This window comes from Panthera leo, chromosome A1 (assembly GCF_018350215.1).
Source record: "Panthera leo isolate Ple1 chromosome A1, P.leo_Ple1_pat1.1, whole genome shotgun sequence".
NCBI lineage: Eukaryota > Metazoa > Chordata > Mammalia > Carnivora > Felidae > Panthera > Panthera leo.
Window position 1 is genome coordinate 21,746,066 of NC_056679.1, and position 22,281 is coordinate 21,768,346.

General features: G+C 39.6%; 1 protein-coding gene and 1 pseudogene across 8 annotated transcripts in view; both read right to left on the minus strand.

Moving 5' to 3' along the window:
- SETDB2 (SET domain bifurcated histone lysine methyltransferase 2) overlaps positions 1 to 22,281 on the minus strand; it is an 89,325-nt gene that overhangs the window by 23,859 nt on the left and 43,185 nt on the right. For 4 of the 8 annotated variants that reach the window (XM_042912637.1, XM_042912563.1, XM_042912798.1 and 1 more), the window contains 8 exons: positions 22,032 to 22,201; positions 19,382 to 19,598; positions 18,782 to 18,881; positions 17,300 to 17,393; positions 14,935 to 15,012; positions 14,241 to 14,581; positions 11,668 to 11,756; positions 9,452 to 10,861 (listed from right to left, as the gene is read on the minus strand). In XM_042912637.1, coding sequence (XP_042768571.1) covers positions 10,744 to 10,861; positions 11,668 to 11,756; positions 14,241 to 14,581; positions 14,935 to 15,012; positions 17,300 to 17,393; positions 18,782 to 18,881; positions 19,382 to 19,598; positions 22,032 to 22,201 — 1,207 coding nt within the window. In that variant the 3' untranslated portion in view covers positions 9,452 to 10,743. Of the gene's footprint in view, positions 1 to 6,497; positions 6,639 to 9,451; positions 10,862 to 11,667; positions 11,757 to 14,240; positions 14,582 to 14,934; positions 15,013 to 17,299; positions 17,394 to 18,781; positions 18,882 to 19,381; positions 19,599 to 22,031; positions 22,202 to 22,281 lie in introns of those variants that run through there. The other 4 variants (XM_042912950.1, XM_042912873.1, XM_042912719.1 and 1 more) reach the window with 3 other exon arrangements.
- On the minus strand, positions 12,444 to 12,909 carry LOC122205076 (annotated as a pseudogene).

The window sequence follows — 22,281 nt, forward strand, 5'->3', positions numbered from 1 at the left end:
GACAGCACTTTTTTTTAAAAAAGGTTATTTATCTATTTATTTTTATTTTAGATTGAGAGAGTGCAAGCGGGAGGCAGAATGAGAGAGAATCTCAAGCAGGCTCCACACCCAATGCAGAGCTCTATCTCACAAGTATGAGATCATGACCTGAGCCAAAATCTAGAGTCAGATGCTCAACTGACTAAGCCACCCAGGTGCCCTTAGAAGACTGTGCTTTGGAGTAGCATTTATCTCACAATCTTCCCCCCCCCACCCCATGTTTATTTATTTATTTTGAGAGAGAGAGAGAAAGAGAGAGAGCGAACGAACACAGAAAGTGAGTGGGGAAGGGGCAGACAGAGAGAGAGATAGAATCCCAAGCAGGTTCAACGCTGTCAATGTGGAGTCAATGCAGGGCTCAATCCCATGAACCATGAGATGACAACCTGAGCTGAACTCAAGAGTCAGAAGCTTAACTGACTGAGCCACCCAGGTGCCCCTCAGATGAGTTTCTTCTTTAATTTCTGTTTCCTGGATTTGGGTCCTAACTGCTGAGGATAAAAATATGTAGTCCCTCTGCTCCCCACCAATCAAGAAAAAGGGGTTGAGACTGAGAGAAAAACCTCAAATGACTGAGAGAAAACCTCATTTTCATTCATTTCAAACCACCACCAATTTGGGAGCACCTTTGGTAGGAGAGTCATTTTGCTGGGCACTCTAGATGGGTGCTAACAGAAACATAACGTGAGCCACAAATGTGACCTACAGCTAAAAAATTTCTAGGAGCATTGTAAAAAAAAGCATCAAGAAATGGGTGAAATTAATTTTACCCATTAAATAATGGGTTAATTAATAACAGGCTCTATTCAACTAAACGTATGCAAAATATTATCCTTTCAACCTTTAATTGACATAATTAATTCATTCTTTAGTACTGAGTTTTGAAGCTTGGTGTACTTTGTGCTGAGTGTGTCTTAACTAAATAAGCCACATTTTAAGTGCTCATAGCCATGTGTAGTGAGTGGCTACTGTGGAGAACTGCATAGCAGAGGACACAAAGAAACAGGAGACAGAACTGTTGCCTGAAAGAAGCTAACAAAATAAGGAGATGAAATGCTAATAAGGAAAATAAAGTAACAGGATAAATGCCACAAAGGAATATGATTGCTGAGTGGAAAATACAATACATGCTATGGATCCAGGGGACTACAGTGCTCCCCTGTGGGATGGGGGATGGGGTGTTGTCAAGGACATGGGCCTTGAGCTGGTACAACCTGGAGACAGACAGAAAGGGGGGAGGCGGTGGGAGGGACACTGGAGACTATGTACCCAGTGGCAAAAGGTCAAGAGGTTTGACCAGGGGCCAGAAAACCAGGATCCTGAAGGGGGAGGGAGTCTGTGCAGAGGAAGCTGGAAAAGAATTTGAGAAACAGATGTAGAAGACTGCCAGGAAGGATTTTTAAGCAGGGGAATGACATGATGAAAGCGTTGTTTTAATCAACTAAATTTCAATACAAAAACAAAAACACAACATGGCAGGGGGAAGGGTATTACAAAGTTGCCAAATGGAGAGACAATGTGTATGTTTCTCTTGGTCTAAAATAATTCACATTATGGGGGGAAAAAGTTTTAAGCTTGATCTCAATACATGGAGAGAAATACTGTGCTCCAGAGTAGGAAGACGGGACATTATAATCCTGTCAATTCTTTCTCAAATTGTAGGTTTAATGTCATTTCAACTTAAATTCCAAGAAGGTTAAAGAACTTGGGGAAAAAAAAGTTTATTTGGAAGAATAAAAGGGCATGGATGGCGAAGGAAACCTTGAAAAGAAAATACAAGGGTATCTGGCTATCCCATCGAAAACCATACTATAAAGATACAACTAGGACAAAAGAGTAGATGACTATGTCAAAAGAAAAGATACAAAGCATAGAGAGAAGAATATAATCTATAATTATGAATTTAACATATCATAAGGCAATATGTGCATTTCTTCTCTGGCACTGATGTCCTCAGGACATTTTGTGTTGGGTTATTCACTATTTTCTTATTGATTTATGAGCCTGTTATGCATTCTTGTTAGTCGTATGTGTGGTCTTTTTTGTTTATAAAATGGACATACAGAATGTTTAAACGTTTTATTTGATAAAAAGGAGATATGACTTAGAAAATACCTCCATAGCTCTATTTTCTTCTAAAATTTTATTTTTATATTAAAATATTAATGTGAAATTTATTGTATTATAAAGTACGAGATGGGGCTCTAACTTATTTTCATAGTGGTTAGCCAGTGATTTAAATCTCCTTTTCATACATTTAATGATTACATATGTTTGGGTTTGTTCACATACTTGTATTTTGTTCCATTGATCTGTCACTTTCTCTGCCAATACCACACTTTATAATTTTCAATGTTTTAGAATACATTTTAATATTTGACAACATAATATACCATCCTAGATGGAAAATAAGGAAAAAAAACCCCAATATTTTATTCACCTCAGGCCCCAAATATACTTTGTTAAATACTATATTCTTTTTAAAAGAACACACAAACTGGATATTAAATTTATAAAGCACAGGCTAAAAAAAAAAAAAAAAAGCATCAAATTATTAGTGACAAAATCTGGAATAAAAATCCCTAATAAAATAGTATGATAACATTTGATAGGCATGCAATGCTCCTTGTTGTATAAGAGCTAGGCATTTTCACACAGCATTACCCTTTCCTTGTGCAAAGCTGGACTTTTGGACAGGTGCACTGTGCAGGGCTGAGCGGTCAGGCTTTGGATACTAAGCATGGCCCCCTGTGTTTCCTTTGGGGACTGACCATCTGAGTTGCATTCCCAAGTCTGCAGGTTTTTGGGTTTTGGCACCTGGGAATATGGTGGTGGTAGCTACACCATTGCCTTCTGACCTAGAGTTTTGTCACTACAACCCCCAAAGTGGGACACGCAGGCTCCCCCTAATGGCCTTTTCTTGGTAAAACACGTCCTCCTCATAGTTTCTTACAAGATCTTGGCTTTTCTAACTTGTTCATTCTTCCAGACTGGAGGAAGCATGTAACTCTGGAGTTGAGGGGAAATCACACTAGAGGCTCTTATATAGACAGGCATCTCTCACTATCTGAATGCTTGCTATGCATTATCCAAAACTCATGGACCAAATAAATACATTTGGATAACTGATAGTCCTCACCTTCTGAATTCAGGAACTGTATAGGTTCAGACAGTGAGGGATAGGAGTATTATGGGAGCTGGGCATTTTAGGGAAAAGTCCATTGGTCTCCATCAGCAGCTGACACTAAGAACAATGAGGATCGGCAGGGCTCCCCATGGTCCTTCTATTGTGTCTAGCAGGCCTAAGGACTCACAGAGACTGATCTGACAACAATTCCCCCAAAATTAAACTGGTAGTCAAGAAAGGTTCTACAGAATGAAGCTGCAGAAAAATGACAAGCCAGGAACATATGAACTCTGACTAACTCAAACCAACAGAATGAATCTCTGTCTCTAGGCCCATCTCCATCTGGAAAGGGATTACTAATGTCACAGCCTCTGCAGGGATGTCAGGGGTGTCTTCCAAATGTTCCTTTTCCCAGATATGGTCTTAAAGCCCATTGGACAAGGGAAATCCAGCCAGAGGACAGAATCTGGGGTAGCCAGACTGGATAGCCAAGAAACACGTTTCGCCACTAAATGAGTGGATGATGGAATGAGAGTCCCTAATCTTACAATTCCATTTACAATGCCCTTTTGTTATGATTTATGTTCTGGACTGGCAACCGATGTATGGTGCTGGCTTGGAAACTTATTCCTCTTTTCTTCTTTGATCAACTTATCTATTATTGCAGCTTTTTAAGTTCTTCCATTATACATAAGATATGTGGGAAAAGTCAACTTTACCACTGAGTCCCATGACAGCACACCTGTAATGGATAAAGACCAAAACAGAAGAGGAGTGGACATTACCTAGAGGCTTGGTAATGGACTTGGAAACATAAATGTATTTGGGAGAGTCAGAAAGCATTACTGGGGACAGCTTTAGAGTGTATAAACAGGGGGATGCCTGGGGGGCTCAGTCAGTTAAGGATCCAACTTTGGCTTAGGTCACGATCTCATGGTTTGTGAGTTCGAGCCCACATCAGGTTAGCTTGAGCCCTGCTTCAGGCCCCACACTGACAGTGGAGAGCTGGTGTGGGATTCTCTCTCTCTCTCCCTCTGCCTCTCATGGGATTCTCTTTCTCCCTCACTCTCTGCCCCTTGCTTGCTTGTGCCCTCTCTCTTTCTCAAAAAAAAAAAAAAAAAAAAAAAAAAAAAAGTATAAACTGGAATAAGAATGGGCATGTTGTGGGAAAGGGGTGGCGGACAGCCAAGGTGTAGGATGTTCAGTGGACTTGTTTAAGATATCTATCTCACAATCATACACAGGGATGACCCTCAGCAGGCACATTTGTATTATGTGACTCCATTTCCCTATGTACAGCTGACAGTCCCAGAGGACCTATCTGCCCAACTCTCAGATATACAGAATTCAGAACAGAAGACTTTAGTTCAAACTGGGCTGGTTTCCCTCCTTAGAAAGACATTCCCCATCAGCAACAGAATAGAAGCCAAGCTCAGTGGTACATACAAGCCCACTCATTCCTTCAATAAATTCTTAATAAGAACCTATTAGGCACTACAAATAAAACAGACAATGAGATGAGAGTTTCAACTCTCATGGAACTTTATTCTAGTAGTAGAGACAGACAAGTATTTTTTTTCCTGCTAGTGATAAGTGTTATGAAAAAAACAGAGCAGGGAAAGGAAGTAGAGAGTCATGAGGGAGGTGGGGTGTTCTCTTAAATAGCATGGGCAGGCAAAGCTATGGAGGGACACACTTGAGATTTGAATATGGTGGGGAAGTGAGAAATGTGATGCAAACAGAAAGACCCTGAGGCAGGGGCAGATCTGGGGGCTTGGAGGACCCACAAGGCAGTAAGGGGTAGCAAAGTCATCAAGATGAGCAGGTATGGGATCAGATCAGGACATGGGTTACACTGTAGGCCACGGTAAGAGATTGTTTGGAAGGTAATGAGACTGTTGAAGGGCTCTGTGTAGGAGAATCACATTCGCTTTTTTTTCTTAAAGATCATTTTGGCTGTTGTGCAGTCTTGTCTGTATGAGAAGTTGGAGTAGGGGCCAGATCAGTAGTCCAGGCAGGAGATGATGGTGGATTGGGCTTGGATGGTAGCGAAGGTGCGAAGCGGTCAGGCTCAAGATCTATTCTGAAAACAGAACTGACTGGTCTGATGCATTACATGGGAGGTGAGGGAGAAAGAGAGGCATTGAGGGCAGTGCTAACAGTTTTGGCCTGAGAAACTGGATGAATGGAATGCTGGTGGTTGAACAGGTTTGGAATACATGGATATACGCAGGGAAACAAAAATTCTCTTTGGGATATTCAGTTTGAAATCATTCTAAGCATTGATGAAGTTGGTTATACAAGTCTGGAGTTTGGGGAAAATGTCAGGATGGAATCTCATCTCTAGTAACATTCCATAGGTAACACTAGCTGAATGAAAATATTCAACCACTTGGTTTAGGGTTGCCATGTGAAGTTTTGAGGCTGGTGCCTCTTCCTGTCATCACCTTTGTATGGAACACCCTTTCAAACTTTCTACCTCTGGTTGCCTCTTGCCATTTAAAACTAAGGGCATCCTCACCTCCATAAAGCTTTCCCTGAACACCAAGTTGAGTTAGGAGCCCCTCATTTGGGCCTCTGTGGTGCTTACTTACCAGGTCATCTTCAAGTTGCCTATTCGATTCTCTAAGCTGGGGTCAGTTTAACTCATCTCTGTATTCCCCAAATCTAGCCCTGAGCCTGGCAGGTGGTAGGACCTCTACATCTGTTTAAGTGAAAGGAAGGCGCAGACTCAGACTATTGCCTTATTCACAGAGAGGGTTGCTGAGGATCTGAACTACTGAATGAAAAGGAGGAGATGGTTCCAAAGAGTCACATTCTCTGCAAGAACCTTCCCAACCGCTTCCTGAGACCCAGCTAGCCACTTCTCTTCAGGAAGGGGTCCACTCCTGCCTACTTCTCCACTTCTCTGACAACATTGTTTTACAGGTGGGTGGAGCTTCGCATGGAGAGTAAGCCCACCAGAATTTATGTCGGTTTCCTCTGATGCCTCCATTCCCAGTAGAGTAGGACAGTAGCATTGGGCTGTCCATCACAAGTGGGAGAAGAAAGCGGGACACAACTCTCCTAAGTGAAGCTCCGGGGCTGAGGTCTGGGCTCAGAGTCCCTGCGGAACTGCCCGAAGGTCTGTTGGAGGTGAACGTAGACAAGCCCAGCAAGTTCGGCAAGTTTGCCAGCGCTGCCTGAGGGGCTAGGATGTGGATCCGGGGGCCCCCAAGCGGCCGCAACAGTGAGCAGACCCTGGGCCCCGCCCTGTGATTGTGGGGCACTGCATCACCCCCCTCCTATCCACAACTCCATCCCCGCGTGTTCGCGCGCGCACATTACTCACCAGTGGGGTGGGGGAGCTGGTCCGGCGCGTCCTTGGCCAAGGAAGACAACGCTTGCTCCATGGCTGCACCCTCCGTGGCTGTCCAACGGCTGTGCTCCTTGCCTGCACTTCCGGAAGTTCACAGGCAGTTGCAGAGTTTCGTTTTCGTAAAAGCTGTGATGATCCATTTCCCCTGCATAGGGGGAAGTTCTGAGCAAGAGACGCGTAGAGTTTGCAGACGTAGTTCTCATTCAAATAGGAGCTCGCATCTTATCCAGATCTGGTCTGAATCTGAACTTGCTTTGTTTTGTTTTTAAACTTGCAGGCGTTCCCCACCCTGCCCTGACTTTTCCTCTTCAGATTGGGAGGAAAGATGACCAAAACCTGAGATCAGCTGAAGTGACTGCTCTTCTGTTTCTTTAAAAATTGTGTAACACCAAGTCTGGCCTAAATAGTTATGTCATAAACGTAGGCGGAATTAACAGACTAATTCCAGTTGCAAGTCGCAAGTCTTTATTTAGCACCCATGGGGTACACAGCACCATACAAGACGAGGTTTTCAGTGCATGTGACAAATATACATGTAGAGAACACAAATGCATATAAATTACAGATAAAAAAAATTCTGGAAAAGAAGCATGTCATAGTCGGTGGTTTGCTGAGGAATTAAAGGAAAACTTCTGCAGGTCTTGCATTTTGAGGTTTTAAAGAGAAGAAAGGCAAAATTGGGGACAGCAGAAAAACAATATTTAAAAAGATAACTTGGGACAGTCTTGACAAATACAGAAATGGGTTACAGAAGAATGGGGCTCAAAGGGGAGATAAGAGCAGACTCTGGCAGCCAAGTTTTTGCCCTTAAATCAGGAGGAGAGACAAGTATTCCTTGGCAGGCCAAAAACAGTCCATAACAGACCATTAGAGACTTGGTAGCTCAGCTACCTCATGGTGTGGCACTTGAAGAGCCCTTTCCCCCAGTTTATAATCTCAGCCTTTTTAGTGTTCCACTCTTGAGTAGACTGCCAAGATCACCAACTGAGGAAAGTCTATAACATGAAAGACAAAGACCAAAGGAAATATACAGTGAAAACAAATAAACCTTTGAGGTCACAAAATATGCAGGAAGAATATAGATATGAATGTGTGTGCACACACTTAAACCTATATACATGACACTTTCAAGAAGATTTGATACTGCAACCATGAACCAAAAATAGGATGCTATTAAAGAAAAATTCAGAGAAGAGAGCTCTAGAAATTAAAAATATGAGACCAGAAGGGGAGCCTGGGTGGCTCAGTCTGTTAAGCATCCGACTTCGGCTCAGGTCATGATCTCACGGTTTGTGAGTTCGAGCCCTGTGTCTGCCTCTGTACTAAAAGCTTGGAGCCTGCAGCCTGTTTCAGATTCTATGTCTCCCTCTCCCTCTCTACCCCTCCCTACTCATGTGCTTCCTCTCTGTCTCAAAAATAAATGAAACATTAAAAAAAAAAAAAAAAAAGAGACCAGAAAAATAAAGCACAATACATCTATATTGGAAGATTCAGACTGAGGAAATCTCTCAGAAAGTTACAGCAAGAAGACAGCTGAAAATATATTTTGGGGAGCCTGGCTGGCTCAGTTGGAAGAGCATGTGACTCTTGGTCGCAAGTTTGAGTCACACACTGGGGGTAGAGATTACTTAAATAAATAAAAAAAAAAAAAATGAAACTCTTAAAAAGAGAGAGAAAAGAAAATTAGAAGAGAGTCAATCCTGGAGGTCTAACATCTGAATAACAAGAATTCTAGAAATAAAGAACAGATTAGGAATCATTAAAGAAATGGTTCAAGATGATTTCCCTGAACTGAAGGACAAAGTTTTCAGATTGAAAGATCCCACCAAGCACCCAGGATGAAAGATGAAAATGGACTTCACCAGAAAGGAACACTGAGACAAAGATAATTCTATCAATTTCAAGAGAGATTAAAACTGGTCATATATATAAAAAATAAGGAACAGAATGACATCTGACTTCAGTAGTCACCCTGGAAGCCAGAAAGGAGACCATTTTAAGACTTCATAGCAGCAGCACTGGAAGCTAGCAGATGCCTTCAATATTGTGTATGGAGGCTACTCAAGAATTCTATACCCTGATAAAATAGCAATCAAGCATACAGGTCAAAATAACATAATCAAACATGCACAGTCTCAAAATATTTACCTCTCGATTTTCCTTTTCAAAAGCAACTAGGAAGAATATGTCCTTCACCGATATGTGGGAATAAACCAAGGAAAAGGGAAATAATGGAATTTAACTGGAAATAGATCTGACATAGACAAAGAGAATCTCTAGGACACTGATGGAAGATGAGAGCTGTGAAGCAGATCAAGATGTTAGGACTTCTGCACAAAAGTATTTCCCATACTGATTAAGTATCTTCACTTTCAGTGTACTACCTAAAACATCTTTACTGTGAATAAATGGACTTAACTTTCCTCATCTGTCTGGAGGCTGTTTGTTGGCTTGTAACTTTTGCTCCTCTTCCTAGTTCCTAGGTTTCTCACTCCATACAACAATTTCAAGTTACATTTTCATCTAGTTTAATATTTTTAAGAAATTAAATTGGGTCCAAACTTTGAACAGGTTTTTTTTTTTTAAATTTTTTTTAATGTTTATTTACTTTTGAGAGAGAGAGAGAGAGCAAGCGAGTGGGGGAGGTGCAGAGACAGAAGGAGACACAGAATCCGAAGCAGGCTCCAGGCTCTGAGTTGTCAGCACAGAGCCCTACGTGGGGCTCGAACTCAAGCTGTGAGATCATGACCTGAGCTGAAGTCGTACGCTCAACTGACTGAGCCACCCAGGTGCCCCGAACAGGTTTTTTTTTTTTTTTTTTTTAAATATTTTTGAGAGAGAGAGCGAGAGAGAGAGAGAGAGAGAGAGCACGAGAGCACTGCAAACTGGGAAGGGGCAGAGAGACAGAGACAGGCTCATAGCACAGAGTCCAATGCAAACTTACTAAGCATGAGATCATGACCTGAGCTGAAGTCAGATGCTTAATGGACTGATCCACTAGGTGCCCCAAACTTCAAATAGGTTTTTATTTGAACAGTAACCAAACTAAACCCAGAATCAAGTACAAAAGAAAAGAAAAAAAAGACATAAAACCTCTCAAAAGCCAGAACTACTTTTAATTACTACTTTTTGAGCTGGTATTCCTGTTCTGGTTCCAAGGGAGAAGTTCCTGGCAGTCAAATGTACATCTTTGTTATGGGTAAAATTAGTTTTGACTCTTGGAGATTCCCAGTCCTCTTTCTGCTCCATGATAAGGGCTGGGTAACCCATAGCAGAGTAACTCCCTTTTTCTCAACAAAAACAATTTGCACATCATACACAGGAGAATTCAAGCAGCTGTTCCAGACTTTACAATTGAGTAGAACTGCCTTGTTTTGTTGTTGCTGTTGGTTTTTTTTAAAGTGAAATTCTTGCCCAGCACAATCCCTTCTGGCTTAAGTAAGACACTAGTTTTCTAAGTTTTGCTAGTTTCTAAGTTTTGTTTTTCTTATGGCTCTCCTCTACTTAGAACAAAAATATTCCAATTCCTCCAGGTTTCTATTCCCTTTGTTTCTTGTCTGTGTTTGTACTGGAGAAGTAAAGAGAACCTATGGAAAAGAAGTTTCCTCTCAAAGTTTGCCAAAACCTTCTCCATCTTAGCACTCAAATGGTTTGATGGGGCAGAGTTGCAAGGAGCCAGACAGAGCTTCTCCAACTAGTGTTAAAATATTGGAAGTGATATGTATAAGTTAGTTCTTACATATTCCTCAGGCTCTGTTGCCCACCTTATGGCTTATAATGATAAATTATTTGCCAAGAATTAAACAAATTTTGTAAGTAACAATGTGAAATTTGGCCTTTTGGGGGCATAAACTCAATAATCACAAAAGTAAATACGATCAACTGAATTCTATTGTGACATTTGTTTCTCTTAATATATAATTTACAAATAAGTTACAAACTGTATAATGGTATTTCATATAAAATATACACTTCCATCCCACTCATGTAAAGTTGAACAGCAGAAAGAATAAAGAGATAGCCTATGTGTATGAAAATGTCCTTATTTTGTTTCTAGCATTTTAAGCCACACAAATGAATTCCTTGACAAGGGTAAACTGAGAGGAATTCTCTTGATGGATCACAACCTAAGTTAATTCCACTGATGACTGAAAGTTTCTTGCATGGCTCTAATTGCAGCGTGATATGCTAATTTCTTCAATAGGCATTAGCTACAAATTTATAATATTTTCTTTCTACATTTATTAACCCCACACTGGCAGAGGATTTCTTTCTCAGGCACAGTCCCAGCTTCATACCCATAATCCCATGTTAGTTCTGTTCTTGCTTTCACATACCTAGAAAGTAGAAATGAAAAAAGTAAACAAATTACTCTGAGTAACTACCAAATGAACCAAATTTATTATATCAATTTCTTAGTAACATTATTAAAAATCTTCAACCACCATCCACCAGTTAGGAATGCTCTTTTATTAAGAATAATCATTTGAGTTTTTTTTTAAGATTTTTTTAAAGTGTATTTATTTATTGAGAGAGTGTGTGAGAGTGCGCGCAAATCACGGAGGGGCAGAGAGAGAGGGAGAGAGAGAATCCCAAGCAGGCTCTACACTGTGAGGGCAAAACCTGATGAGGGGGTCAAACTCATAAGCTGTGAGATCATGACCTGAGCCGAAGTCAGACACTTAACTGACTGAGCCACCAAGGCATCCTAATCATTCGAGTTTTATTTCAAATCTACTAAAATCCTAAGTAAGAAGAAACTTGTCAATATCCCAAGAAAGGAAGTGTTTTACAAACAGTGGAACCTAGTGACATGAGGAGGTCTGTGGTACAAGGCCTGTGGTGTGATAGTTGGGGGGTAGTTCTGACTTAAAGAACTAGTTAAAGATATTCTATATCACTTATTCCCTGAATTGAGCTGGACAAGACCTGCCATTGTCAGCCCTTTCAGGCATTAATTCTCAAAGGAAATAAGAACTGAAATTTTAGCTGTTTAAAATTTTATTGACTAGCAACAGTTTGGGATAAATGAATATTCTAGGGTACCAGATATTAGGGGCTGTAAGCACATATTTTCTTTTATATTTTCCTATTGTTATTTTTTACAATTTCAAAATTAAATCACATAAAAGAAGTTTCAAACCTGTTGGTGAAGAATGCCACCAATGGAAAATTCCTGTCACGTGTTTCTACAAAAACATTCTGTACCAAAAGATTTGGGCAACAACTATGCTGTTAAAATAAATAAATAAACACAGAGGTTAGATAAAGAGTTTGATACCTCGTTTTTGAAGCATTAGAATATCATTCTGTTTCTAGCACATCTCACTTATTTTCCTTTCTTTGTTTTTGCTAATATGCAAAATATCAGAGACTGTAATTTTGTTAATATTAGGAACCCAATCGGAAAAGCTCTGTTCTGACATTCTTATCCTGCTGGTAGAAATGCAAAATGGTACAAACTTCTATAGAAGATAATTTGTCAATTTTGTCAATATTATAAATGCATTTATCCTTTGATTCAGCAATCCCCTATCTGGGAGTGTATTCTACAGGTACATCTGTACATGTATCTATGTGTAAGATTATTCACTGAGCATTGTTTCTAAAAGTTTAGAAACCCAAATGTCTTATCTAAAGAGGATTGGTTACAAAATAAACTTTGGTATATCCATACAATGGAATCCTATGCAGCTATAAACAAAAACAAACAAAAAGAAAGAGAAGCTCAGTGTACTGATATGGAAAGGTCTCCAGAGTATATTGTTAATTAAAAAAAACAAGGCATAGGACAGTGAATATGCTGTTATGTAAGAAAGAGGGAAAATAAGAATATTTATATTTATTTGTATTTCCATAAAAAAACACTGTAAGAATACGTAAGAAAGTAATAAAAATGATTTTACATATAGAGGGTAGAGTAGGGACAAGGTTAAATGAATGGAGGCATAGTTATTTTTTAGGGTATTTTTTTTTAACAGGACAAAAAAGGTTAATACGAAGAATGTATGTGACCTGAGTTTTACATGATCATCAAACAGACCTTCTAGAAAGGGAACATATGTAAGCAACTGACATCTCTGCTGAATACAACCATTAGTTATCCTTGTTCAACGCTTCTAACATGATATTATTTTCTCTGATTACCACCATTCCAATATTGTTCTATTGTCCACTAGCTCCCATCTCCATACATTCATCTATTCCCAGATTCACAAAAAGACCAAATCCAAGCAATTTTCCTTGAATATGTCTGCCACCATTCAATTTCAATGATAACTTCCTGTCCACATTTTTTCAGTTGTGCCAGTAAGCTTTACTCATCGTGCATACATACAGGCTCAGAGTTACCCTGAAACAGAATTCTGTTTGGCTGTATGTATGTATTCTGTATGGCTTTTTATTTATTGATATATTTGCTTTAATTTTATTTCCATTTTAAAGTCACGAATGTATTTTCTTTTTCTTTTTTTTTTTTTTTAAGTTTATTTATTTATTTACTTAGAGAGACAGAGAGCAAACATGCACAAGCAGGGTAAGGGCAGAGAGAGAAGGAGAGAGAGAGCATCCCAAGCAGGCTTTGTACTCTGCACTGAGCCCAACATTGGGCTCAATCTCATGACCATGAGATGAAATCAAGAGTCAGATGCTCAACTGACTGAGCCACCCAGGTGCCCCACAAATGTATTTTCTATATTAAAAAAAAAAGGAAGGAAGGAAAGAGGGAAGAAAAAGGGGAGAGGAGAGGAGAGGAGAGGAGAGGAGAGGAGAGGAAGACAGATTAATTCTATTTTTCCACAACAAGAGAGTTTTTCCAAAACTCAGGTTGTGTGCTAATGGGGAGAGGTAAAACCAACCATATGGTTCTGGTGCAGCCACTTTCAACACAGCTGACAGGAAATAAAGCCATGACAGTTCTTTGTTGGGGATCCTTCTTTAATGGCCCCTTAGTTATGTTTAATGGCATCTGACATGTTTGGCAACAGTAGAGAAGTAGTCAAAGTGGAATAAAGAACAGCAGTTGGGGACAGAGGAAGAGAAGAAAGGATTCTGTTCCTTGTTAACCAAGTATCCTCCTAACTAGGTGAAAAAGAAGCCAAATAAACAGATCACCTAGCAAGGAAAAGGCTATTTTTTTAATGTTTATTTATTTTTGCGAGAGAGAGAAACAGAGCATGAGTGGGGGAGGGGCAGAAAGAGAGGAAGACACAGCATCAAAACAGGCTCCAGGCTCTGAGCTGTCAGCACAGAGCCTGATGCAGGGTTTGAACTCATGAGTAGTGAAATCATGACCTGAGCTAAAGTAGGACGCTAAACAGACTGAGCCACCCAGGCGCCCCAAAAGCTGTTTGTTTTTAAAGATTTGCTGACTTTAGGTTGGGCAGGGGAAGGGGGGAGCGGATGGGAGGGTGGGGGAGGCTGGGTTGGGCCTGCAGGTCAGAGAGGTGCTGAGTATTAAGGAGGGCACTTGTGATGAGTACTGGGTGTTGTATGTCAGTGATGAATCACTAAATTCTACACTTGAGACTAATATTGCACCGTATGTTAATTGGAATTTAAATAAAAACTTGAAAAAGAAAAAAGATTTTCTGACTTCAGAATCTTATTCTCTTTTGATGGCAGGTCAATTACATATGACTGCACATAAATTTCAAACCATTCAAAAAAGCATAGAAAAAGAAGTTGTTTAGAAATGTGATCAGCCCATATACTCACATTAAGGAAGCGGCCCACGTTTCCTTCTTTTGTGGCATCCAATAAAAACACATTCCCTTTATTGAACTTCTTTAGAGAATCAGGTGAAGTGTTCTTGGTTTCGCTTTGGAACTCTTTATCACAAAAGACCTGCTGGTTTTGAAATGCTGGAGATCTTTCCCCTTGGGGCTTTTGTATTTGAGACTTGAATTCCTTTATAATATTCTGATTATCCAGTGGGGTTGCTTGGTTACATCTTCCCCCTGATGGTATTTCTTCTCTACATTTGGTTATATCTATCACATCTGATTCAATCAGCAGACTGTTTTCAGTGTCTTTAACTTGGTAAGAGCTTGAATCCTCTAAGAAACATTTTAGAAGGAAGTGTCAGCAAATATACTTGGTTAAGCAACAGTCCGGAGATTAACATACTAATTAAATGCTGGCTGCTTTAATTATCTCTAATTCTTACAATGTATGAAGATAGATAGTACTCCAACTTTACAAATGAAACGTTGAGCCTCTGAGAGGGTAAGAGATTCACCTGACTGGCAATAACAATGAGAAATGGGGTAAGAAACCAAGAACTGTCTCAAATATTTGAGAAATGTCTAGCTCCAAGTCTGCCTTCTTTATACTACCTTTTTATGAATGTACTGCTTGCCTCCTGTTACTATTACTGTATTTAATCTCTACTACTCATAAACTGACTTACCTCTCTTCAACTCTGGAATCTCTGTTTCCATATATTCTAAACACCTGTAACAGTGGGTGTTTAGGGAGTACTCTAGGCCTGTAGGACAACAATGAAAAGCCTGAGAAGACCTGCTGGCATTACCCTCTACAAGTCCCAAGAGCAATAACTGTATTGCTGGGGGTTGTGTACACATTAGTGTTTGGTGGTTCTGCTACATGACCACTCAATAGTTACAAATTTTTAAGCAATAATACCTTACAGTAAGATACGCTGCCTTAATCATTTTTTATCCATAAGGGAAATTTTTTTTAGAATATTCAAAAGTATGAATCCTTGTCAAACAGAATAAGTAAAATCATTTATTCTTTAAAAGTTACTGTGTCACCTAACTCAGTGGCACAAACAAATTGTTTCCTTTAATGGTTTTGATTTAATCATTACTGTTACTGGCTGCTGTTCCTACATGTTCTCGTATTTTAATCATAGGTTCCATGTGAACCATAATAGTACAGAAATGATTTTTATAGTGCCTGCTATATATTAACACTATAGCAATCAATGAAAATAACAAAAGAACCAAAGCAGTAGTATTCATTATGGCTCACAGGCATGAAATGGTGAAGGAAACCAGAATATGCCATCCCAAAATATGCTTCTTTGACATAAGATTATTTTAGACTAACAGCGATTAAGCAGCATATGCAGGAAAAGCTCATCTCCCTCCCCTTATCTGTTTAAAAGCAGTACATAAATTTACAAAGGTGTCCCTCCTCCTACTAGGAAGGACAAAAGTTAGTGACAAGAGACAACTTTACACTTTCATGAGCCTGGAAACCAAACCAGTGGAATCTACGTAACAAACTTTACTAACTAGCCTTTATCCACTATTGGTTTCTCACATATTTACCTTCCCACAACTTGCTGCCACTAGAGACTCAAGGTCCTTTTCATTTGTCCTGTCACCCTTCTAAAAATTTATTGTTGTTTTTTGAGAGAGAGAGAGAGAGAGAGAGAGAGACAGACAGACAGACAGACAGACAACACAACCAGGGGAGGGGCAGAGAGAGAGAATCTTCAGCAGGTTCCATGCCCAGCGTGGAGCCCAATGTGGGGCTCGGTCTCACAACCATGAGATAGATCATGACCTCAGCAGAAATCATGAGTCGGACGCTTGACTGAACCACCCAGGTGCCCCTAAAAATTTACTGTTCTTTGGCTAAGATGCTAGATAAGCCACAGTTCTAAGCTACTTCTTTGTTACTCATCTCTAAGTACTCCCAGGTGTTATATGTATGATACACACGGTAATAGTGATACATGGCAATGAATTTCTTTTTGCTTTTCTCTTGTCAATCTAATTTACAAGGCCTCACACAGCTAACCTAAAATGGGTAGAAGAGATTTTCCTCCCCTACAATTATAGAATAATTATAATACACAAATATCCTTTGTGATAGACCTTTTCTGTCAAGCAGCTGCCTCGCTCCCTACTCCCAATCTCCATCCTTTAAGACCAGGTTAGGAGTTGGGGATACAGATGCAAGGAAGCTCAAAGAGAGAAGAGGCAATGGCTGGTTATTTAAAAAGGGTCATCTTTCAGCAGTATCCCTCTGTGAGGGAGATAGTGAAATGCAAAAGTACCAAAATCCAGGTCTGTCAAGTTGTAACATGAAATCCAGCAAGAATGGTAACATTCAAAGACAAGCACTCAGAATAGCAGTATTTTTGCTCTGTGCTGAGCATCTCTGCAGCAGTGTTGGGTGGAGTACTGTAGAATGATGTATCTTTATTGTTAAAGAGTTAGGAAATGGCAGCTTTGGACAATGCTTCCAAAACCAAAGATAACACTGTGGACTACGTAACTCAGAGTTGTCTCTACCCCACTCCTTCCTGCCATGCCTCAGATCACTGTTGGCATACAGACTAGAGGTTGGCACACTTCTTCTGCAAGGGGACAGAGAGCAAGTATTTTAGGCTTTGTGGACCATATGGTCTCTGTCCTGACTATTCAGCAATGCTGACATAAATCATCAGAGACAATATATAAATTAATGAGTGTGGCTATGCTCCAACAGAAGTCTTTATGGACTCCAAAATTATAATTCCATATAATTTTTGAGTGTCACAAAGTATTATTCCTCTTCTCATTTTTTTCCAGTTATTTAAAAATGTAAAAATTATCATAGCTCATGGGCCATACATAAACAGATGGTGGGCCAGATTTGGTCCACAAATTGTAGTTTGCCAACCTCTGATATAGACAAGAAGTAACTTATATAATGAATGCAGCTTGTTTAAGTCTGAGAAAATGAGCCACAGGTATTGAGCAGGACAGACAAAACAGCAGAAGACGCAGGCAATCACAGAGTGAAACAAAGCCTACTTTTCATCTCCTTGGCTTTGGAGTTCAGATGTACTTGGGTCGGTTTAAATCCATCATTATCTTCTGAGGTGACAGACTCTGAGGAAGTAAATCCCTTAAAAGAGAACAGGGAAGAGGTCTTTACTTTCTAGCTCAGGAAAAAGAATTTAATTTAGCAGTTAGCCCACTTTCATCAAGTGTCAATCTTCATAGGCTGTAGCTACCAGATTAGTTTTGAAAGCCTCAAAGCTGATATCATAAGGAATCTCTGGAGTGATGGCACCCTTTTGGCCATGTTCTGCTTCTAGGCACTTTAGTAAACCACAGCTATAAAGACTTTATCAAGACTGTCAAGACATTCTTTAGGCATTAAAATTTAAAATAAAATTCTAATACATCCATCTGTATCCCTCAATTCTGATACCAGATTTGGCTTCAACCGTAAGATGTGCAAAGACAAAAACACACTTTGGCTAGTTTTTACTTCAAAGAGAAGGTTAAGGGAGTTGCCTATCTTTATGGGTTGTAGACACTGCAATCACTTCATATGGTAAGGGTAGCTTTTAAAAAGGGCATATACTTAACACCATGCTTGGCACTGAACTAACTGTTCAATAAATGTTGACCATTATTAATTATTCAAGTTACTTAAAGGGTCAACATTTATTGAGCACTTGAGTGTCAGGCATTGTGCTACGCAAAGTATCTGATGTTTATCTCATTTAATCCTCTTAACTCTGAGATCATTTTACAAATAAAGGAACGCAGACTTGGAGAGATCACCCAGGTAGTAAGAAACAGAGCTGGAGGTCAAACCCAGGTCCATGTGGTCTGATGGCCCAACTTTTTCATAATTTTGTGATCCTGAGGAGGTATTTACTGTACATTACTAGGGCAGAAGATAAATATCTGCACACCACCTAGGGCGGAGTTTTTACTTTTCATCAACAAGCCCTACTATGAACTACCATTATGTCTTCCTGTTCTTTTTCCGGTATCTTTCTTTGCTTTCAGGTTATAGTCTCTGACTAGTTATTCTTCTCAGTACAGACTGAAAAGTGTACCTTTAGAGGCTATCATGTAAAATGGTGCTTTCTGGAAGATTCTTTTATTAGGCTGTGCCTCTTCTTTCTCTTACATCTTACAACCTTATCTCCTAAGCCTACTGTATCTTTTTTCTTATTATGTATCACTATCAACTCTGGAACACTTTAACTTTTCCTACAAATTCTCAGAACTGGATAGCTCTTAGTCTCAGTGGAATACACTGTCAGATCATGACCAATCCTCTCCTTATGTATCTAAGTTGGGAACATGCCAATCCACCATGGAGGACACTAATAAAGCACGGTCTTAACATTTCAAGAGTACGCCCATTCCAAAATAATAAAAGAAATCCTACACATTGAATAACACAAACAATTGGAACTAAGTAAAAGACAGAAAGATGAGATAATAGTTAACGTTCTCAGAAGGGCCCCATCTACATTTTGCAGTTTTTACCATCTTTTTCCCATTGTGTTGAATAATGGCTGTCTTGGCTTTAGGACTTCTAATGACTGAATGATACTGAATTCTTGAAATATTGTTACATTTCATTTCTCTGAAAAGAAAAAAAAGTTATTCTATATATCACTAAAAATTCTCTTTATTGGACTTTGAAATACAGATATCACTGTTACATAAATATCTATTAGAAATTAATCTAATAACATCTACGGATAGCCCCCACTAAAGAAAGAAACATATTTTAAAGTCAATCATATTTGAAGTACATTAAAAAAAAGAATCCATGAAAAGCTTTGCACATAAGTTGATAGAAAATACAAAGGACTGCAAAAGTTATGACATCCATAAAGACTCCGATTAAAGTCATAAATTTTTTAAAGGTAAAACTCCAGAAATGGAACACTGAGGAAAAAAGTATGTTGGCTAGATTTTAAAATCTAAGTGTTCTAGATTTCTCTGTGTTAAACTTGTAACTGTGAAGCAAGTTGATATACAGGAGATACACAGGAGTAGGGGTAAAGTAAGACACAAAGAGAACCACGCTTGATCAATAATACAGATCAATCCTGATTAGGTTTCTAAGATTTTACTTACGTAACAGGTTCTTTTAAATTATTACGGAATGTAGGTGGACACTCCTCAGTCTCAGCACTTCCATGTGTTTCCAGGTCTAATGGGATAACTTCTACCTCACAATCTGCAACTTCTATTTTCCTCTTTTTTGAAAACATATTTTTCATAATATTCTCTTCCTTTCCATTTTCATCAGTAGGATCAGGTTTCCCAGTGTTAGATCTGCTTAGTAATCTTCCTAAAAGAAAAAAGGGTTTAATGAGACAAAAGATAATTGCTAAGCAACAAAAGAGCATCTCTATTCTGCTCCATTACTAAAGAACCCTGTGAAATATCCTTTATTTCTAGAATGAAAATAAACACATTAACTAATCCTAGAAAACTCTTGTAAGAAATAATAAACAAAAGACCAGTGAGAGATTTCTTATCTTCCAGGATATGAAAAAACATTGGCCATCTAAAAAAAGCATTGTCTGTTCTGGTATAACATGAAAGAGAATAGATTTAGCTACAATAATATAAAACAAAAATACAGATCAGAAAGCATTCTAGAAAATTAGAGAGGTGAACTCTAGTCTTAAGATTACAGCTTTTATGGGGCACCTGGGTGGCTCAGTTGGTTAAGCATCCAATGTCAGCTCAAGTCATGAGCTCATGATTAGTGGGTTTCAGGCCCACATGGGGCTCTCTGCTGTCACCACAGAGCCCTCTTTGCATCCTCTGTCCCCCTTTTTTCTCTGCCCCTCCCCACTCATTCTCTCTCCTTCTGTCTCTCTCAAAAACCAACATTTAAAGAAAAAGAGTATAGCTTCTGTGTCTAGTTAAAAATGCTGTATCAGCTAAAACGTCTATTCTTTTTATAAAGTGACCTATTTAAATCTGAGGTGATATGCACCTATTATTCTCATATTAAGTTCTAGTATAATATTAAAATCTTCAAGTTTATGCATTTTCTTGTAAGGGACTCAAAATTATACTTACCAAGTCAAAATTAGCAGCCGGATCAGAGAGATACCTTAGGTACATTTTCTAGTAATGCAGATAAAGCCAATGATACTTCCTGGACACCATGTGGCACCTTATAAGGCAGCTAACTTTCATCAGAGTTATTTTGAGAAATATGAGAGACAAATGTGTAGGTAAATTGTGTAGGATGTGTGTCTGTAAGTGGTATGTGACAGGGATCCAAGTGTGACTGTTATGAATTATAATAATTCTTGCCCTCACTGAAGTGAACCTGGAATTTCAGATGAGAAGGGCTGCTCTGGTCCCTGCTGCCTTACTGTCAAGACTCAGTCTAGGACATTTCCTTTAGACTGGCTCCAGAGTTATGTTCCCTCAACCTTTCTCATTTCATGGTACACATAGGAAGTGAGGATTTTTGCCTGATACTCTGGGGTAAATGGCTGACACTACCGGAGACTGGTGTTTCTGGCCTGGCGGCCGTGACCAGAAAGAATCAGTAACTGCACAGGCGTGCCCGGGTGGCTCAGTTGGTTAAGTGTCTGACTTCGGCTCAGGTCATAATCTTGCGGTTCATGAGCTCGAGTCCTGCGTCAGGCTCTGTGCTGACAGCTTGGAGCCTGGGGCCTGCTTCAGATTCTGTGTCTCCCTCTCTCTCTGCCCCTCCCGTTTGTGTGCGCGCGCGCTCTCTCTCTCTCTCAAGAATAAATAAACATCAAAAAAAAAATCATTAACTGAACAACTATGACACACCAGTTGGGAAGTTTTGCTCAGAGTGTGGGCAACTCTCTCGAGTCCCTGAAACGGAATGAGCTGCTTAAAGTCACTGCCTGAATCATCCTGTGCAAGTATTTATTACAGACTTAACTTGTTACATTCTAACAGCCCAAGTCATTGAGCAAGACAGTCTTTGATTGATAATCTTTACCTTAGCAAATCAGTTACAGTTTTCTTTTTTTTTTTTTTTTAATGTTTATTTATTTTGAGAGAGAACGGAAGAGGGGCAGAGAGAGGGAAAAAGAGAATCCCAAGTAAGCTCTGTAGTGTCAGCTCAGAGCCCAATGCAGGCTTATTCTCACAACGACAAGATCACAACCTGAGCCAGTATCAAGAGGTGGACGCTCAACTGACTGAGCCACCCAGGCACCCCCACCCGAGTCATGTGGTTTTCTTTCTTTTTTTTTAAAGTTTATTTATTTATTTTGAGAGACAGAGACAGTGTGAGTGGGGGAGGGGCAGAGAGAGAGGGAGACAGAAGAGAATCCTAAGCAGGCTCCATGCTGTCAGCTCAGGGACTGACCTGGGGCTCGAACTCACAAAACTACGGGACCATGACCTGAGCCCAAACCAAGAGTCAGATGTTTAACTGACTGAGCAACCCAGGCACCCCTAGTTTTCTTATTCAAAAAGACTTCTAACCTTACCACAAAGCATCTGTAGCTATCATGGAGACCAAAAAAAAAAAAAAAAGCCTCACACAATAACCCAAGTTTTATCTCTGAGCCTTTCTTTTCTGGAACATCCAGTGTTTCCTAGAACATGTCACCCCTTCAGTGCTCAATCTCCTAGTTACTTGTCCCCCTCTCTTATGCTCCTCCTATATATTGTTGCTCCTGTCCTTGCTATAAGATCTCAATGGCCCTGGCTAGTAAAAGAGATTCAGAAATGTGGACCTTACTATAATTTGAATAATTAACCTTTGCTTTACCTGAATAAATGCAAACAAATGTCCCTCTGTCAATGTCATCTAGGCAGCGTACTCCCCATCCCTTCTTTTCAGTTTTGAACACCTGTAGCCTCACTTGAGGTCCATGCTGCACAACTCGGTTTTGACACATTTGTCGATTACACTTGCACAACAGGCTGCATTCATAAATGCTGTCAATAAAATATGCAAGAGAAAATCAATCAGATATCCAAATTAAAAGCAAAAGCAGTTTATACCGCTACCTCACCAA